The sequence below is a fragment of the Amphiura filiformis genome, chromosome 5, assembly GCF_039555335.1.
Source record: "Amphiura filiformis chromosome 5, Afil_fr2py, whole genome shotgun sequence".
NCBI classification, from domain to species: domain Eukaryota; kingdom Metazoa; phylum Echinodermata; class Ophiuroidea; order Amphilepidida; family Amphiuridae; genus Amphiura; species Amphiura filiformis.
Genome location: NC_092632.1, coordinates 44,313,649 through 44,333,968, shown reverse-complemented (window position 1 = coordinate 44,333,968; position 20,320 = coordinate 44,313,649). Strand labels below are relative to the sequence as shown.

The window sequence follows — 20,320 nt, the reverse complement described above, 5'->3', positions numbered from 1 at the left end:
TAAGCATTTTCTGATCAAAATGGGAATTCCCAATTTTTTTGGAAAAATTTTGGCCAAAATTTGCATGTCTTCTTTAGGGTCACTGGGAATTCCTAATATTTTTAAGCATTTTTTTTATCAAAATGGGAATTCCTATTTTTTTTTGGATTATTTTGGTCTGGGAATTCCCAAAAATATATGGTACAAATTCACATGTCTTCTTTGGGGGGGGGCATTAATTTCTGGTATAGCCCAATACTAGTCTTGCATCAAGTTGTGTACGGTGTAAGCCCAAGCACGAGACCGCCGGTCTAGGCTAGTCTTCGCGATAGTATCATTGTGATAATAAGACGGTAACCTTGTTAGTACGGTAAACCGTGAAGGACAACAGCTTATGTACATCTACCTCCAACTGCCTATAGAATTAAGTCGCTGGTAGAAAGGGACGAGGTTGTCAAGCGTTAAGCCTGCAAGGCCACTAAGACCAGGTTGAATTTGCGTTCAAGAAATCCAGCTACAGTGAAGACTCCGGCTTCGAGAGCGGGCTGGGCTTAGTAGCCTCAAGGCCAACTTAAGCCTAAGGCTTACTAAGACTCCTATCGAGAAATTCGCCCGTAATGTCCAAGTTCCACATAATTGCATATATTACATGTACCCCATAGGCTACTGTCCTGTAATTTCTGGCTGTCAACAGCTGGAAAATAAAAATCAGAATGTCTTTGTCCAAACAACTGAATCTGCAAGAAAGGCTTCACACACAAACATTATGTAGTCCTAGGTTTTTGAAGTACCATCTATTTTGAGCGGCTGTCTTCCCCAATCATATACTGGTTCTATGTTAATACTCTCATTCATCTCCTCCTCTTCAGATTCATCTGTCAGTAAATTAGCCATTTGATCACCTGAAAAGATAACAATGCAAACAGTGGTGAGAAAACATTATCTTGAAAACAAAATCTAACAAGGCAGTTTGCGAACAACTAAAATCCCCCTGTCCGTCGGTATCAAAGGGAGTGCTGTGAAGGTAGTAGGTGGTTCTCGAACAAATAGGCTGCCTGCTATAGCAGATAAAGGGAGTAAAGTTCAACCTCTTTTATCCGGCCTTAATGGGACCAAGCATAGTCCGGATAAATGAAAAATCCGGATAAGTGAATTACATGTAAATCTGCATTGACTATCCCAAGTATTGAAATAGGGACAACATTGTTTCAACATGGAGTAATAACACTAAAATATGGCATTTGAGTGCTTCATGCAACATAGACATGTCATTCTAAGCATTCAGAGCATGGAACTAAGGAGTCAAATTATCAGAAAACATGTTTTCCTATGAAGATTTCACAGCCGATTAACAGGTCGGAGAGATCCGTATAAATCAGGTTCGGATAAGAGAGGTTGGACTGTATGTCAGTCTAACAACGACCCATCTCCAAGTTCAAGCACTCTTGAGATATATCTATCCAGCAAAGATAGACACCCATACTTGCTTAGATTGAGAGATATCATGACAAGGTTTATAGCAATTAAACACTATTTAACTCCATTTGACCTTTGACCCATGACCCACTTCCGAAATCAACCACCACCTACTTGAGATACACCTATGCTGCAAAGCTGGACACCCATCAAAAGATATCAGTGACCATATCACGTTAGACCATCTTAATTTAATCATTTGTCTCAAAGCCCCTTTGTGCAGTAATAAAAGCGCCTGTTTTTTGCGTGTTATTCCAGCTGAATTGAGTACATTTCATTTTTATTCAACTGGTTTTTTTTTCAGACGTAAAAATATAGCATTAGTTGTGAATCTCAGTTCAATTCTTCATTTTATAAAAACGTGCAGTGAAACTATATGTGCATAAAAAAACACATTCCGCATTCGGGTTTCAACTTTGGAAGGGCTTTGAGACATTAAATTAAGATGGCCTTATCAGGTGCACAGCTGGCCCAATGCATGGACAGACACACAGACGGACACATAGACACTAATTATTGAATTGCGGGGGAAGAACAATGAAACAAATAAGCAAAACACAAAACAGCATTAAATACAACAAAACAAAATTGAAACAGCACAAAAAGAAAAAGAAAACACCTTTTTGAGCTAATTTGCATAAATGTTAATTAATCATGCAATTATGCAAATTAGAGCGTGGCTAGGCTATAAGTTAGAACATATTAGAAACATTTTGACCAGGTTTCAAGGCAAAAACATGTAAAATAAAAGTACCCTGAACATTTAAGCATGGATTTTTAGCAAATGGCAAAAATTGCATATTAATGAGCTTTCCAAGTCATTTACGCTCATTGCAGGGCCTCAGGAAGATCAGTGTTTTCATTGATGGGATTTCCCTGCTTAAAGAAAGTATAAATGAATTAACTATACTCTGATCAGCTCATAGGCGGGACTCATAACATTGTGGATTGATATAGAATGGCGTACACACAGCTGGGTGCAGTAACTACACAAACTGCACTTTGCATAACTTATGTGTACTTTTGTGAATTTACCCCCGCGTAAGTTGGAACTTTATTGACAAAAACCGAATCATTCTTGCCTATTACGAGAAGATCATAGTATATATAGGTTATTAATAAAAACAATATGATACAAAGAAAATATAAATTATGAAAACCATATGTCCAATTAGCTTCAAATAAAAGGCATATTGATCAGTGTTCTATGCCCTACACAATTTTTAAAACATGCATAGAGCAATTCCAAAATGCTTCAAATATAGTGGCCGCGCCATGAAGGGGAAGGGGATGGTGTGCAAATGCCCCCAGTCAGAATTCTTTCCCCCAGTAAAAACTCAAAATTACAAATATTTCCACTTTTTTCGCAATTTTGGGCAAATTTGTTATTTTCCCCCATGAAATTAACTTTTCTCCGCATGCTCCCCCCCCAAAAAATAATTCCTGGCAGCGCCACTGCTCAAATACCACCTTATTAAGTAGTGGGTGAAGTGTTAGTTAGGAGTAGCAGTGAGGAGATTTTGGTTTGTTTTGATTTTAAAAGTAAATAAGCCTGTTATTGTGAAATATATATTGTGCTTCAGTGTTTCATTACAAGGCAGTATGTGGGGTTCTGTCCCCACAACTTACTCACATTTCACTCAGAAATTATGGTGTCCCCCAGGGGGCTAGTGTCAACCTGGCTTTCCTGACATTCATCACTCATATTCAAAACAAACGGCTGTCCCGCTACACATGCAATTGACAAAAGATTATCACATTTCAACTAGTGTAATCACTCACTACATTTCATTTCGTTTCGTTTCATTTCATTTCATTTGCCAGATAAAACAAAAGCACATAAGAAGATTACACAATAGATTATTTAAAATCATTTAAAATTCTCATGGAGCAGAATCGACTAGCAATTGAGCGTTACTTATTTAAAAGGCAAGACTCCAGTCCATGATGACGAATCCAAAAGACTCCCTCGGTGTGCAAAAACATGAGAAACATATGAAGAGCTTTGTTTCAAAACCCCTTACATCCACTTTAGAAATTTGGAGAAAACATTAATAAATCATCAAACAAATCATTATAAGGGGGTCTGCAAGAAAAGCAGTTTTTGGCGGGATGCCTGGGTAGGATGAGCATCCCGCCAAAAACTGCTTTTGTTGCAAACCCCTTATATCAGTGATTTTTGTGATGATTTTTTGATGTTTTCTCAAAATTGCTCAAGTGGATGTAAGGGGTTTTGAAACAAAGCTCTTCATATACAACCTCTGGCAGGGATAGCCAAGAGTAATTACAAAAGTGGTTAAACATAAAAGCTCTGCAAAAACAACACAGAAAAACAAAGATCACAAGAGACAGGATTTCCCTCCATGGCACCTTCCTTCCTGCCATTATGTTTGATCATGAAATATAATATAATATAATATAATATAATATAATATAATATAATATAATATAATATAATATAATATAATATAATATAATATAATAGGTCTCAATATTGAATAGAAAAGGAGAAACAGGAAGCAAAAGTGTTAAAATTGTTTCATTATCAAAACATATCGAAAGTGGTGTAACCATGGTAATTTGTTAAGATGGAAATAAATGTATAGTAGGGGTGCTAAAATTAAAAGTATGCATAATCGCAGAGAAAAAAGCCATTGCTAAAGTTTGTTCGGTTTATATAAGGCGGAAATTATTCGGCTTTTGTTACTGCGCACTTCAATAAAGTCCAAACTCACGCTCGCGTAAATTCACATAAGCGTGCGCCAGTCACGCATTATGCAATGCACAACTAGAGTTAGAATTACACTCAACTGCATGCATGTCATTCTATATCAATATACGGTGTTATGAGTCTTATTTTTTCCGCCTTATATATACCGAACAAACAATCTGATGTTACATGTGTGGGGATCATCATCCAGGTAGATATGGAATTCTAAAGTGGTGTCTGCTGGAAATTCTGAGGTTACACATAAAGAGAAAAGTTCTAGTAAAATATAATATTTCCTAAAACACACACATACATCTGTACCTTGTGTCACTTCGAGTTTGGTACTGATGTCCCTGCATGTCTTAAGTTGCAAAGCCTTGAAATGCGTGCACAGTTATCGGAATCACATGGCCTGAGTGTAAAGGTGGCACAATCATAACCTGTCACATACAGAGATGCCTGTACTACCAAATTTGAAGTAACATGAGGCATATGTTATTCATGGGTTCCCTATAGAAAGCCCGGGGGCCACTCATATATGAAAGTTGTAAGCATCTGCGTGAAAGGAAACACAGATTTAGGGTGGTTTTGAAAAGCAAAACCAGGATCCGCATGGATCCGCGATTAGGGTCCTAAAAACACTCATTTTACTAAAAGAAAATTACCCCATTAACAGACATTAGTGGTGACATATTTATCAATTTATTTGGCACAAAAGAGTGGTTTCTGAGCAATTTTACTAACCAGATTTTTAAAAAATCGGAGCCGACTTCAACAGCGCCAATTTTAAGCTTACCGATATCATCACTGTCACTGAATGACACTCTACCGACACATGCAATGTCTATCCTTGTTTAGGGGCAAATTTCAAACCAATTCCTCATTTCGGGTGTTTTCCTATTGTCTATCCTTGTTTAGGTGTAAATTTCAAACCTTTTCCTTGCTTAGGGTATTTTTATTTGAGTAAAATCCTTGTTCAAGGTTAGTTTGACAAATTTTCGACATCCTAGCTTAGGGTCATTTTTGAAAGTCAATTCACGCGGATGCTTACAACTTTTATGCATGAGTGGCCCCCCGGGATAGAAAGAGAGTTCTAAATATTCCCAAGATGAGGTTTTGATTCTCAGTTCATTTTAATAAAATACTCACCATCTTTTAATCTGGATACAGGTGGATGAGACTGCATGCTATACTTGACATATCTAAAAGCAAAAAAATTGTCATTAAAACAATGAGCTAGGCATGTTGTTCATCAGTGCAATTTAATTGTTTGGGATGGTCAGGGGTGACTGTTTTTGGGGCAGCATTTTAACATCTCTCCCAGCTACAAAACCTACCAGCTACAAAACTTACAAGGTGGTCATGTGGCGTAGGCCTATTATACCGCATACCCTTACATTCTTTGTTCAATGCTTGATGAGCTTATCAGGTCTAACTTGGATGGGATCATCACAAAATTGAGCCTCTTTAACAGCATCAAGAATATTAAGAGAACATTGTATTTTCACAAACCCAAATGAAATTTTAACTGAGGGGACATTATCTTTACGGAAGAAAAATGGATTTGGAGTTGCAAAACAACAGCTGAATGCAGTGAGGAGTTACCACCCAGCTCTCCCGGGGTGGGGGGGGGTTATAAACCAGGGGATCATGTTTAATCATAAATTCATGTAAAAAGGGCATTTTTTCATGATCAGGCACTGTATGAACATATCTTGAATGTTTTGGGTCCTTTGAGACAAAGGGAGCATGGAATAAAAGTCAAAACTTTTGAACTTATGTTTTCAGTCCAAGTTGTAGGAAAGGGTTTTAGGACAAGAAAATGACTGATTAACTTCCTTCTAATGGTTCTAATGAGGGTAAATATAATGTCACTACTTATTTAGGGTAGAAAGTTGCACTTATGATACTTATTTTAGGGGGTGCATTGTCAGACCTCACAAATACTTGTTTAGGATGCATTTTGAGACTTTGTGATCACACATGATTCCCCGAATTCCCCCTTGTCAATGACCAGTAGAGGAGACAATCTGTACAGCTGAATTGTTTTGCCTCTGACAAAAATTACCCAACATATTTATCAATTAATGAACAAGTGGCCCATACTACTCAATAACTAATTATATCCGACAGACCAACACCAGTCTGGGGTCAGCACTTGTGACAAGATTTATGCGTATAGTAGTGAACCAGGTACTGAGTACACATTACAATGGAATCTATAAAGCACACACCAAAATATGAACCAGCAATGAGTGCTCAAAGCAACACCATTCTTGCATACAATTAGTATGGTTGCATCACATACATTTAAAAAATAATTTTAAGGCACAATGTTACTTACGTCAAGATTACTAAGCTGACACATGAAAGTCCTGCCATGACTAAGAAAGAGAATCCAGGCCAGAAGCTAAGTGTAGCTGGATAGAGGTTATTGAAGAGCACTGAACCAAGAAGCGATACCATTGCATCAAAGAATGTTGTACATGCAAACATGGCACCTGTCATATAAAGTGAACCAAAATGACGTCAATGATTATGTTAATGAGGACAAACATTGTTTTATTTCTTTGAGGACCTGCTCCTTTAGTACAATCCCAGAACACACTAAATATGGAAAGTATGACCTTTGACCTGTTGTACAGCAGTATATGGTAATCTAATGCAGAAACTGTATACATGAAAAAAGTACGCATTTCTGATGTAAAAAGGGTGATTTTTGTTGTTGTTCTTTTTTGCTTGCAAGTTTTTTTAACCTGTTGAATAACCTGTAAAAAGAAAAAGCAAAAATTTTTAGGTTGGTACATTTGTTACGAATGGGTTACGAATGTAATCATTCCTCTACCAAAGAAAGGTGACCTCTCTCTCATGACAAACTACCGTGGTATTTCGCTTATGTCCATTGCCGCATAAAAGTGTACAACAAGATCCTTCTGAACAGGATCCAACCCCACATTGATCCTTTACTGAGAAGCAACCAGGCTGGCTTTAGATCGGGTCGCAGCTGTGCTCAGCAAATACACATTTTGCCAGAGTCAAGATTCATCAACTCAAATTTCTCGGCCATATACTGCGTCTTGAAGATGGCGAGCCTGTGAAAGAATATGCGCTTTATATTCCACCACATGGGAAAAGGAAACCGGGACGGCCGCGCACACTGTACTTACAGTATGTCCAGCACCTCCTGGGAGATACTGAAGGGATGCTGCAGCCAAACAAAATTGTTTCGCTTGCCCAAGATCGCATTAGTTGGAGAAAGCTTGTAGTCGCCTGCTCCGCAGCCGACTGATGATGATGATGACATTTGTAATTTGGTGCCCAAATGGACTTTAAAAGTTGGTCACATCACCAATACCACTGTTCACTTTTCAAACTTACTCATATGGAAAAGATTTCCTATGAAAGTCTCTTTAAATAAATTATACTCGACTCCAGTGTGTGCACGCTGTGTGTACGGAGGCGTTCAAGGTTAATGCACAATGCATACATTACCACACAACACACTAAGCAGGGCTGTATGGATGAGGGTATGGTTTTTCCTACGGTACGACAGCATCTTGTAACCAATCAGATTCCGTTTCAGAGAGTAGAATCTGGCAAAGTATTTCTAGGAAATACCGTTTGAGCCAAGTCAATCGGACTTTCTATTATCAAGTGAGGGCCGTCTATAGCATGCTACTTTAATGACACGGGGTGCATGTCAGTGTATTTCGCCTTAAATCGAGTGAGATTTTGGGGATACCTTGCGGTGTTTAGTGCTCCTGTACGACAAGGTCTTTCATCAGATATCCTTGAAAATCGGGGAAAGTAAAGTTTAATATATACATGAGACAATTAAGGGATCTAAAATGAGCGTTTATTGCGTTTCGACAGTAATTTTGTGGGACATGAGAGCACCTCAGACCTATCGAATTGCATTCTGAATACAAAGCATGTCTTTCTGATATCAAATAATTTTCATTTTTTGAAAATCACAATATAATACAAATTTTATGACAAATTATAAAAATTTGATATTTTTCAAATTTTGATATATAACAGTCCTCGAAGTAAATTATATAAATCTAATGATATATTCTTAAAGTGTATGTAGCAGGAGGAAATGCCGACGGTCAATTGAAAATTTTGACCTTTATTTTTTTTGGTGTTTTGGAAAAAAAAATCCATATCTTCAATACGAAAGGTCGAAATTTTCAATTGATCGTCGGCTTTTCATCCCACTACTATACACTTTAAGTATAAATCATCAGATTTATAAAGTTTACTTCAAGTACTGTTAAATATCAAAAATATCAATTTTTAATGATTTGACATAAAATGTGTATTAAATTGCGAATTTCAAAAATCAAAATTATTTGATATCAGAATGACATTCTTCGTATTCAGAATGCAATTTGATATGTCTGATGTGCTCTAATGTCCCAAAATAAATACTGTCCAAACGTTCATACCCCTTAAGAGTGAGCCAAAAAATAAAAGACTTTCCCTTTATAATAATTGAAGTTGAAAGTGAAAAAAGACAATTTTCTTCCATTGCTTAACTGTGGGACCCCTTTTATTTGAGCAAAAGAGACTACTTTTCCATATGGAGAGCTTTAAAAAGTGACCCATCATGTGTGCAGAGTGCGGTTGCTTTATGTAGCTCTTGACGACACCTGCACATATAACAACCACATCAGGTACGTTACCAGGGGTGGCTTTGCTGGCTCAGGTCGCCAGGGTTTAATCTAAAAAGGGCTGAGGTCTTTGGACACACCCCTGCATGTTACTCCACACCATATTAGTAAAGCTGGACCAGATATCAGTAATCAAGTTAAATGTGCAGGGGTATATGATAATCTCATGAAGAATTCAACTGCTTACTGCTACATGTACAACTTTTGGAAATAAACGTAACAAAATAACACACAAAAACATACCAAATTCTGTTGGTAGTACAAGCTGTGTTTTGATGGATCCCATAACAGCACCAAGTAATCCAGCAAGACTCCCAACAAATGGTACTAAAAATAAAATGTATGAAATAATTAGTGGTTATGTTATACAATCTTAGCATTTTTGCATGACTTAACGATGCATGACTTGCGATTGACAGCAGTGATAACTCTCTAGTCCGAAGGCTCCTTAGTTTCGAAGGTTCGCTAGTCCGAACACGTAATTTACCATTTGCTAGTCCAAATTCTGAAAAAGGTTCGCTAGTCCGCAGACCGGGAATCGGGTTCTCTAATCCGAATAATAAATAAGGTTCTCTAGTCCGAATATAGAATAAGGTTCGCTAACCTTAACCCTTACCCTAACTCTAACCCTAACCCTAACTCTAACCATAACCCTAACACTTATTCTATATTTGGACTAGAGAACCTTCAGATTAGCGAAGTTAATTTGGTTTTTGGACTAGCGACCCTCCAGACTAGAGCACCTTTGGACTAGCACCCCGTTGGACTAGAGAGAAGTCCCCTTGACAGCTCTGATACACATTTTTGCTTCTAGAATCCAAATTGCTGGAGCAATTTAACTCCAAATTTGGTATAAGAATGTTTGGGTGTCGAGCCTCAATGTAATATAGAAAATGTTTTGTGTGTTAAAATCCGGATTTTCGCTATATGCCTGGTAAACTTTGATTTAAAGTGGATATTTGTTCGCACTCTGTCTAATGCATTGTACCAATAATGTGCGCAAAGTGCTACATGTAATGCTCAAGCATAAAGACAAAAATTATATATATTTTGCTATAATTTGGTTCACCTCAAGTTCGGTAGTGACGTTAAATGCTCTTTCACAGGCCGACAAACCGCCCCTGTACACATCCGTGTATACTCAGGTAGACATGTCCACATTGCTTATTATAGAGGGCGACATTCAATCCAAAAAGTTGTGTCCACAGTAGCTCACAGTCAATGGCTTAACTGTGTAATCCCCATAGGGAAATACAAAAATTTGAAATTTGGACACCAGAAACTTGACGCGTAGTCTAAAAAGTGCTGGTACTTTATCCTTGATACAGAAGTCAGCATGCAGTGAAAGTTAGATTTCATAAAATAAAATCGCCTTTGTGTAAAATGGATCATCGTGGTAAAAAATGATGCATTACATGCTTTTTTTGTACAGTAAGTCAGTGTAAGGCATTGTCAATGATGGGCGCAGAAAAGTGCAGACATTTGCCCATAACTTCGCTAATTTTTGACCTACAGACATGGTTGACCCCTCATTTTTTAAGTTAAATAATCACCATTTTAAACAAAATAATTTCAATGTGAAATATCCTACTTGAAAATTTTGTGAACATGCCTAACTCAGGGCATTTAACTTTATTATACGTGTGATTCGATACTGTGGCGAGCAAAATATGCATGAACGTCACTACCAAACTTGAGATGAACCAATCAATACCAATGGTACACACGAATTTAACAATTTACACGGTAACAACCCAATGTGGGTCTAATCTCTTTTGTAGCAACTTACCAATCATCATCACTGCTGTAGTTTTAGCAAATGATATCATAACCAAGGCGGCAATACCTGACACAATTCCAAGTTGAGCTAGAATTATATCCCGTTGGGGTTCTTTTTTCCCACGTATGTGGAAATAAACAGGTAATCCTACAATGAGAACCACTCCTTTGCAGATGTTCTTCACAGCTAAGTAGATGCCTAGTAGAGATGGATTCCAACTAAGTGGTTGATGTTTGGTAAATAACACAGTCAGATCCAGTTCACCTGAATAATGAAAGGAAGTAATGTAATATTATGTGTTACATTGTATGTTAACACAATGATAGAGCATAAGAACAGGCTACTTCCACGCCCTGTGTAGGGCTGGGGTTTAGCGGGGGGTGTTAAGGGTTAGTCTTGAAGGTTATTCAACACAGGGTCGTAGCAAGTTTGAAAACTGTGGGGCGGCTATCACAAATATGGGGCGGCCAAATTACAAATCTATGCCCATATTGAAATAAAGATACAAAGAAAAACATAACAAATTCCTCAAAAAGTGGGGCGGCCATGGCATCACTGGCCGCCCCGCTTGCTACGGGCCTGGTTCAACATTTTTGCTATTTTTGCAGATGCAGAGTGTACAGACCTTTTAACCCCTTCCCTTGACTGCCTTGAGATATTAAAGGAAGCTTTAATCGCATCATGTCTGATTGTCTGCTGTATCCCTAGGGAAGTAGTGTAGCTGACATTTGTTCAGGGGAAGGGGGGGGTCCATGTTGAGAGGCAGGGGCCTTAACTTTAACTGACAAGCAAAAATATAATGGGTCACAATTATTTTATAGCATGAATATCAACTGGTTCTCCTTTGTAAAAATGTAAATGTTACAAAGAAACAGCTCTAAAAACTGCATAGATGGGCAAGGGCCCAAATGGCCAATTTTCATTGGGGTTGAGGTCACACAACTTGCCAGCTATGCCACTGTCCAGGGTAGGGGCAAGGCTTAAATTAGCACAGTGAGTACAGTTAAGCAGACACACATGCTTTTTTACCCCATCATTACCTAGTTTTGGCTTCTGGTGTGTCCAATATTTTACACTACAAACTATAGGACCAGGAGCCATCTTTGGGACCAGGAAATCATTTTAGCTCCTGTCCAGGCATACTTAATATAAGGCCTGGTAGGGGATGACCAGTGATGTACCGCTGGACCATAATATGACTGGGAGCTATATATGGGGTCTGGGGGCTATAATAGCCCCCAGCCCCCACTAGCTGCACCACTGATACAGTTATACAAGAAGATTAATCAAAATTTCTCGACTTACCTGAAAAAACTAAAACGCCAAGAACTGTCATGCATTGCAGAAGTAACAGGTACTTCCTATTGCTACCGGCTCTCTTCTTAAAGAATACAGTCAGTGCACAACGTATACTCTGCCACAAAAATGTAAAGCAACTCAGAGTCTTATCCTTTCCATCCTTTAGCTCCTCCAAAGGTGGCAATGATTCTTTTAATTTAAACCCTACATATATTAAAATAATAATATACAGAATCACAACAAAAAGGTAAACTGCTGCGAAGCCCAAGTACTGAACTATGAGACCGGCCGAGAGTAGTCCTACAGTGCCGCCAATAAACACCATGGATTCTAATATCCCAAATCGTTTAGTTCTTGATTCTTCATCAGTTATATCTGCTATGTAACTAATCACGGATATATAGAATGTTCCAAAGCTACCAGAACAACCCATAGCAAGTGCCCCTATGATGAGGTACCTCAAGTCCGATTCAATGAAATAGGCGCTTACGATGAGTACAAGACCATTGATGATACTCCCCATGACCGGGATCACCATGATGACTCTCCGTCCCAGTCTGTCGCTAGACGCACCAAAAATAAGAGACATTATAGCACCAGGAATGGCATTAAACAGCTGCAAGTATAGAATCCAATGAGATGTCTTGGTTTGTACAATATTTTCCATTTCTTGATATTTTTTTTCATCTAGCTGATCACAAATGCTACTGTTGTACTCGACCATACATACTTTTTGTAGTAATAACATCTGTGAGGTAGGTATTTGTATAAACATACCCATCATAAACAGGCACAGTACAGGTTCAACAGTGATGTGACGCCACCACCCAGCCATGGTGAATTGGATGGTATACACTTAGGTTTGGAGTTGTTGCAAATTTGACATATATTGGAGAGTTTTCCCCTTCAGAACATCAGAAGTGACCAGTAGGTATTACTTCTTGCATCACTCTACATTGTCTACCCATACTGCAACTGCAAAGGAAGAACAAATTAAACATGTTATGATCATAAAGTTTAATCATTCATACATAAATAATGTTGAAATAAGTTAATACTTGTGAGGATCCTGGATTTCTCTACTGGAAGTCTGTTTGACCGAAATTAACCTGTCATTTCGTATTCTGGAACAACCTATTGCATATGATGCTAAAAGTTCATGGTAAAAGGAGCCCTTCATGTACGGCAGACGCATCGGATGTTTTGTTTAATTTCAATGTCAAATATTTTCTATAGAATTGTTGACATGGACTGATTTGTATAACTGGGATTTATGTTTACATTATATTTTCAAAGGTTTCCATGACTACTTGATTCATGAGAATACACATGAATAATTTTCATAATGATCAAATGATCCTTGAATTCTGTATAACTTAACTATGAATAAAGTTCATTACACATCTTCACCTCTTTTAAACTCATTACACTGGCTTCCAATAGACAAGAGAATTTGCTTCAAAGTGCTACTTTACATTTACAAGACATTGAACGATCTGGCACCACCCTACCTCTCTGATTGTCTGACCATCCGTGTTCCAACTAGGGAAGGTCTTCGTTCAAATCAAGATCTTACGCGCCTTATAATTCCTAAGACAAACAGACTGATAGGCGATGGATCGTTCAGTGTCTTTGGACCCAGAATCTGGAACAATCTTCCTTCATCCATTAGGTCATCTCCCACAGTTACTACTTTCAAACGTAGCCTGAAAACCCATCTTTTTAACCATTGCTAATTTTATGTTGTTTCTTTTGCATATTTTTGTTTACTTGTAGTCTTTAGTAGTAGGATAAGGTTTTCTGTAAAGTGCAATGATCATTTCTTTGAAATTGCGCTATATAAATGCCGTTGTATGTATGTATATGTATGTATGTATACACACACGTTACAAGTAGACTTAGGACTATTAAATTTAGTTGCTGATGACCCTGAGAACTTGGAATGGGATCAAATTCATCTTCGTAATTTTAAATGTTCAATTGATTCTCAATTTCGCTTATTTTATTTCAAATCTTCCATCAAGCCATGGCTTTTAATGATTTCTTGTTCAAAATTAAAAGGATGGATTCTCCAAATTGTGCATTTTGCAATAAAATGCCTGAAACAATTACCCATGTTTTTTGTGAATGTGAGAATATCAAACCCCTTTGGGAAGATAACAAAATTATTAAAAATAAAGATGATATTGATTTTGATATTTCAACCTTTGATAAAATTTTTGGGGTGCTCGATGATGTTTTCAACATAATTTGTTTTTGAGTGTCAAATACTGTATTTATGTTTGTAAATTTCAAAACAAAACTCCCAATACAATACAGAGTTTTTCATTGCTAAAAAGAAAAAACAAATTCTCATGCCACTTTCGTAAATGGAGATTTGACATCTAGATTTTGGGTCATTTTGTATTATTTATAAAATTTTGTAGACTATGTGACTGGGTTATATTGTGACCTTGTGCACACGTTATTAGGGTGGAAGCTCTATAGTCCGACGGTTCTTTATTCCGACGGTTCTTTAGTCCGAAGGTTCTTTAATCCGACGGTTCTTTATTACGAAGGTTCTTTATTCCGATGGTTCTTTATTTCGAAGGTTCTATAGTCCGAATTTTAAAAACGGTTCTTTAGTCCGAATATGAAAATAGGCTCTATAGTCCGAATTTTAAAAAGGGTTCTATAGTCCGAATATTGAACTAGGCTCTATAGTCCGAATTTAAAAAAAGGTTCTATAGTCCGAAATTGCAAAAGGGTTCTATAGTCCGAAACGGATAGCGTGTTCTTTAGTCCGAATTGGTAAAGAGGTTCTATAGTCCGAATTTTATTTTCATCATTTGTTTCACTGTCATCTGTTCATTCTTGATTTCCTTCGATATTTTGTTCATTAGCTCTTTCTTAAAATCCCTTTCTCATTTTTGTTTGTTCTATATTAAAAATTCTTTCGTTCTATCCTTATTACATTCTTTCTTTCTTCTACTTGTTCTTTCTGTAATGTTCATTATTTTGTTCATTATCTTTGTATTCATTGTTCTTTCATTTGGACTTCCTTTTAGTCTTTATTCAGTTGTTTCATTTGTTCTTTCATTTATTTTCTTTCATTGTGTCTTTCCTTCTTTTGTTCTATTTTGTGTGTGTATTTTTTTGTACTTCTTCGGGTTTCTTTATATTTTCGTTCCATTCATTATTTTTCTTTTCGTTTTTGATGGTGTAAAAATATATCAACATTTTTGGAGCAAATATCGTATTTTTAGGATCTTTGTTTACAGTAAGTTGGGGATATCAGGCGCACGCAGGATTTGTTTTGATGAGGGGGTGCTAAAAGTCGCGTCATCCCGTTTACCATAAACTCTGCTAGAGGGTGCAGTAAATGTTAATGTTATAAAAAAATTCGGACTATAGAGCCTTTTTACTGATTCGGACTAAAGAACACGGTATACGTTTCGGACTATAGAACCCTTTTGTAATTTCGGACTATAGAACCCTTTTTAAAATTCGGACTATAGAACCTATTTTCATATTCGGACTAGAGAACCGTTTTTAAAATTCGGATTAAAGAACCTCTTTTAATATTCGGATTAGGGAACCTTTTTTAAAATTCGGACTATAGAACCTTCGAAATAGAACCCGGCAGAATAAAGATCCTCTTTTAATTTTTTTTCGGACTAGAGAACCTCTTTTAAAATTCGGACTAGGGAATGCTATGAACACATGTTCGGACTAGCGAACCTTCGGACTAAAGAACCTTCGGATTATAGAAGCGTCGGATTATAGAGCAGTCCCCGTTTAACCATTTTTGCTCCTTTTTTTTCTTTTGTTATTTGTGTGTGATTTGCTGTTAATTGTCTTAATTATTCCTTGTCTATGAATAAAAATCAATAAATATTGAAATTGAAAGATAAAAAAAATTTAGTTATGATGATAAAAATATGGAATGACTTCCTCTTTTTTTTTTTTTTGCAGTCATTAAAGTTTCAAAAGTCATACCCATACATTTTAGACAGGGATTAGACTTTAGCAAACATGGAAACATGAAATAATTTACAGTTTACAAAATTAAATATCATTGTAAATGATTTTAATAGTGCACTTTGAAAATAAAAATGTGCAGCCCATGCAGTGTTTCATTGTTTATTTCTAGCCCAGCATGATAAAAAGGCGGCCTACCCTTAACATCATTCCTATTAATATAATAAACCAACAACAAAGATTCAAAATGTTTGCCTCTTGTTTCCTGTGTGTTAATTACATATTTTTATATAGTATCATTACAAAATTCATAGAGATTAGTAGATATAGAAAAGTGAGTCGCAAATGGCCATTTACCAATTTATGGCTAATTAAACCATATAATTTTGGGCTACTTAGTTTTCTTTTTTGCCTAGAAATACTGGAATTTTTGATATTTCACATAAACGTTACCAGGAGGGGAGGGGTCAGTTCAGCCTCCTATTTATAGGACTTCATCGAATTTTCGGGTTGTTCCCTTAATAGGGATAAGGTTAATAAAGGATATGTTGAAAGGGCTGGATTGCTCCTTGTCCATACGACCAAGGCTCTTGCTACGCCCCTGCAAAACTTACGAGTGAAGAAAGTGTCTCGAGTGCATTCAAATTACCATTGTACATGTACGTGTAAAGAAGGTGCACGGAGCGCACAAAAATTTTGCATTATATAACAAAATATTGTGCGTACATTAAAATTGGTAAGTTAAAGAATGCGTGCGCAGCGCATGAAAATTTTGAGTCACCAGCCCTTTAACCCCTACTATTTTGGGTAAAAACTATAACCCCCTATATTTGGTCTAAAAGGTCTATGACCCCCTGTATATTTGGGATAGCCCCCTATAGTTAGCTCTAATTGGAAAGAAAAGTCAAATTTGAATAGAAATGCAATTTCAGGGAAAATGGGCCCAAAACATGATCTTTTCCAAACCTGGCACTGGTTGAATGTTTTGAAAGTAATAACCAACGATTAATTAATAGCCTGTTTATATAAAGATATCTTGTACCATAATTATATATTGTTCAGTTCCAGTTTCTATAGCTTTTATCGCACTTTACTTACACTTCCCCTTCCCATCAGTAAAGCCATAATGTATGATATTTAACAGTTTGGTCAATTTTTTTCAAACCTGATTTTTTTGGCATAAATATATATTTGTAATGTTTTACACATGCCCCAACTTAAGATTCAGCCAAATTTATTTTGTCTTTGGGACAACAGAGCAAATTACATGTAATTATAACTTAAAATCCCCCATAGAACACCACAATTAAGCAGCTAAGATAATAAGCAGGGCCGTACGCAGGATTTCCTGTGGGATCAGATTTTGAAAAGTGGACTTTTTGTCCAGGAGGGGAGGCGATTTTGTAAAAAGTGGACCTTCTTCCCAAAATGTGGACCTCTTTTGACTAATAAAGCCTTGAAAACCTTACTTTCTTTTTTTTTTTTTGTTGACTTTTTCTATTCATATGCAAATTTGGAGAGGGAGTGGGGGTGTAACTGCGATTACTGCACCCCTCCTACGGGCCTGATAATAAGTGTGTTTTCTTTCATTTTACATCATTTGTTTGGCTTAAATTGACCAGGAAACTTTCCTGACTGTTGTTACTATTGGCAAAGAATAAACCAAATTAAAATTTGAGCAAAATTTAAATGACTGATGATGGGCAGGATTTGAGACTTTTAAACTTACTTCGGAGGAACAGTGGCGTAACTAGACATTTTCGTTTTTGGGGAAAGTGGGGGGAAAACATAATAAATGAGGGGGTAGGCATCATTCGTGCTGTTTGGGTTTGTAAGCGCGTCAACACCCTCGTCTGAGGAGTCTTGGGATCTACTTGAAATGTCCCGGAACAGTGGCATAGATTTCTTTTTGACATGGGGGGGGGGCGGCCCTGATTTGGTAAAACGATCTAACTTGAAATTTAGACATTTTGAGATAAATCCATATCATGGGTAATGTGAGGCGCTCTTTCCATTGTCGACATCCTAAAATCACCACCATGCCACCAAATAATGAGATTATTATATTTTCTAAGACATTAGATCTGTTTAATAATTTATTTTAACCAAAAAGAAAAGCAACAATTGTTCAAACTTTAACGCTCTTTTTCTCGAAACAGCGATTTTAATTTCAAATTAGATCATTTTACCAAATCAGGGCGGGGAGATGGGGTTGGAAAAATTGTCTTGAAGTAGAGTGAATCCAGCACCTTTTGGTGACAAAAGAAGTTTTTGAAGCTAAACTGGTGACATGTGGTACAAAGGTGGAATACATGTGTGCGAAGCACGCAAAAATCAGGTTTTGAAGGTTAAAATGACCAAATATGAGTTTGATTAATCACTCTCAGAAGTACACCTACAAGGGTTCAAATTGGGGGGGGGGGGAGGCTGCCCCTAGCCTAGTTATGCCTTCAATAATTTCCTTGTCATTTGTTGGGTTGAATCAGGATCTGTGGTTGAATGGCATAGATATATTTTAAGGACAGGCATTTACTTCTCGCTGTATGTATTTTTATTTCTCACTGACTGCACAGATATTTAATCTCACTGCACCAGTAACATATATTATTACTTGTGTGTGTTGGGCATAGTCTGTAAATACCGTAGAAACCCGTCTACAAGGAATAGTAGCGACTGTGATGATAGTAAATTTCACGCTAGCGCCCTCCACAATATTATATCATTGTGGAATTTGAGCAAATCATTTACCGACACAAGCAGGTATACAATGTATTATTTTATCTTTATTTCGCATCTCACGAGCATAGCTCACTTGGCAAGGCATAAGACTTTGGTTCTTTAGATCGGAAGATGGTGAGTTCGAGCCTCATCACGGTCACACAAACTTTTATAAACAAAATATTTTCTTGCATTTTCTAAAGATGATCATTTTTTTTCATATTTAGTTTTTTTCTATTGTTTTTCTTTTATTGTTTCTTTTCTTTGTCTTTTTTTCTTGTTTAATTTTATTTTTTCATTATTTTTCTTTGATTCATATATAATATTGGCAGGATAAGGAGAGGAGGGAACTAAAGACCCATTCAGTGATTTGCTCATCCGGACGATCGTAAAAATCATCAAAATTCACCTTTGTCATTGTCATAGATGTGGTAACATAGCCTGCTAGTGGTTCAGCAGAAAACCGTGTGACACATAATATACATTTGGCTACATTTTATTATACGATAAATACTGAATTTATTAAACATGGTAACAAATATTCTCTAGCAGATCGGTTATACGATGGAACTGGTAGGCATAGGCCTATTATAAATTTGGGATATTAAATATCTTCCTGACGAGACAGATCTGCGCATGTGGTCAAAGACGATTCCTTACTAGCCACAGACCGTCCGCTGGAATTAGTTGAACATGAACCATTCGCTATAATGGCTGTTGGTCGGACCTCTCATCTCTCCACATCGATTGTGACCTATAATCCCCGACATTGCCCTTATGAACTCACATCCTCCTGTTTTATTCCAATACGCTGGCGAAGTTATGTAATAATCGGATTAACTACCATAGCAATAGGTGAAAACAATTTTTGAATATACCGCGTTACACTGATACGTTCAGGCGGTACCTCTTCATTGAACCATATCATGCTGCACCTGTAAGATTAGTATCTTTGAAAAGACCAGTATTGTATTCAATCTATGATTGCAGACATACACAGTACAAGTGATGAGTGTAACCGGCTTGTAGCGCAGCGCAATATGTTCAAAATTGTTTTCACCTATTGCTATGGTAATTAATCCGATTAATTACGTAACTTCACCAGCGTATAATGGCGAATAAATTCTGACCATCACTTGGCTTGTTGGATTCGTCTATACTACAATTGCTGTCGAGTGACGTAATAATCGCAATAACTACCATCAAGCAGATTGCACTAATCACCCGCGTATGTCACCAAACATAGATTGAATACCACTCTTTTCATAAATACTAATCTTACATGGCGAGTGATTAGCATTTCTTTGACAACTATGGTTCAATGCATAGGTGCCACGTGAACGATGAAGTGCAGGGCTATATATTCGAAATTGTATTCATCAATTGCTATAGTAGTTAATCCGATTAATTACGTCACCTTGACAGCGAATAGCCTATGAGTATGGGTTCAAGTGGAACAAAAAATAGTGTATGTCCATTGCTAGCTATGGTAATTAATCATGTTAGTGTTTACATCACTACTTCGGTGAAGACAAGAGAAGTGTGCCTTCTCTACCAACGCCTGTGATATAACAGGTGCAAGCGAAACAAAATTGAATGACCAGAATAGTTTCCTTTGTCAGATGAATTGATTGAAGTTTTTGAAGACACTCTATTCTTGATGGGACAATAGATTCAAATATGGAATAATTATTATTCCTCATCTATTTTTTTTTTTATTGA

General features: G+C 36.9%; 1 protein-coding gene across 3 annotated transcripts in view; it reads right to left on the bottom strand.

Moving 5' to 3' along the window:
• Positions 1–600: 600 nt before the first annotated feature.
• The window catches only part of LOC140153195 (lysosomal proton-coupled steroid conjugate and bile acid symporter SLC46A3-like), a 30,555-nt gene continuing 10,835 nt past the window's right edge, over positions 601–20,320 (bottom strand). The window contains exons 2-8 of one of the 3 annotated variants that reach the window (XM_072175878.1): positions 11,927–12,895; positions 10,631–10,885; positions 9,085–9,168; positions 6,510–6,666; positions 5,315–5,367; positions 3,085–3,183; positions 743–881 (exon numbers count right to left, since the gene is read on the bottom strand). In XM_072175878.1, coding sequence (XP_072031979.1) covers positions 3,092–3,183; positions 5,315–5,367; positions 6,510–6,666; positions 9,085–9,168; positions 10,631–10,885; positions 11,927–12,755 — 1,470 coding nt within the window. In that variant the 5' untranslated portion in view covers positions 12,756–12,895 and the 3' untranslated portion in view covers positions 743–881; positions 3,085–3,091. Of the gene's footprint in view, positions 882–3,084; positions 3,184–5,314; positions 5,368–6,509; positions 6,667–9,084; positions 9,169–10,630; positions 10,886–11,926; positions 12,896–20,320 lie in introns of all 3 variants that reach the window. The other 2 variants (XM_072175877.1, XM_072175876.1) reach the window with 2 other exon arrangements.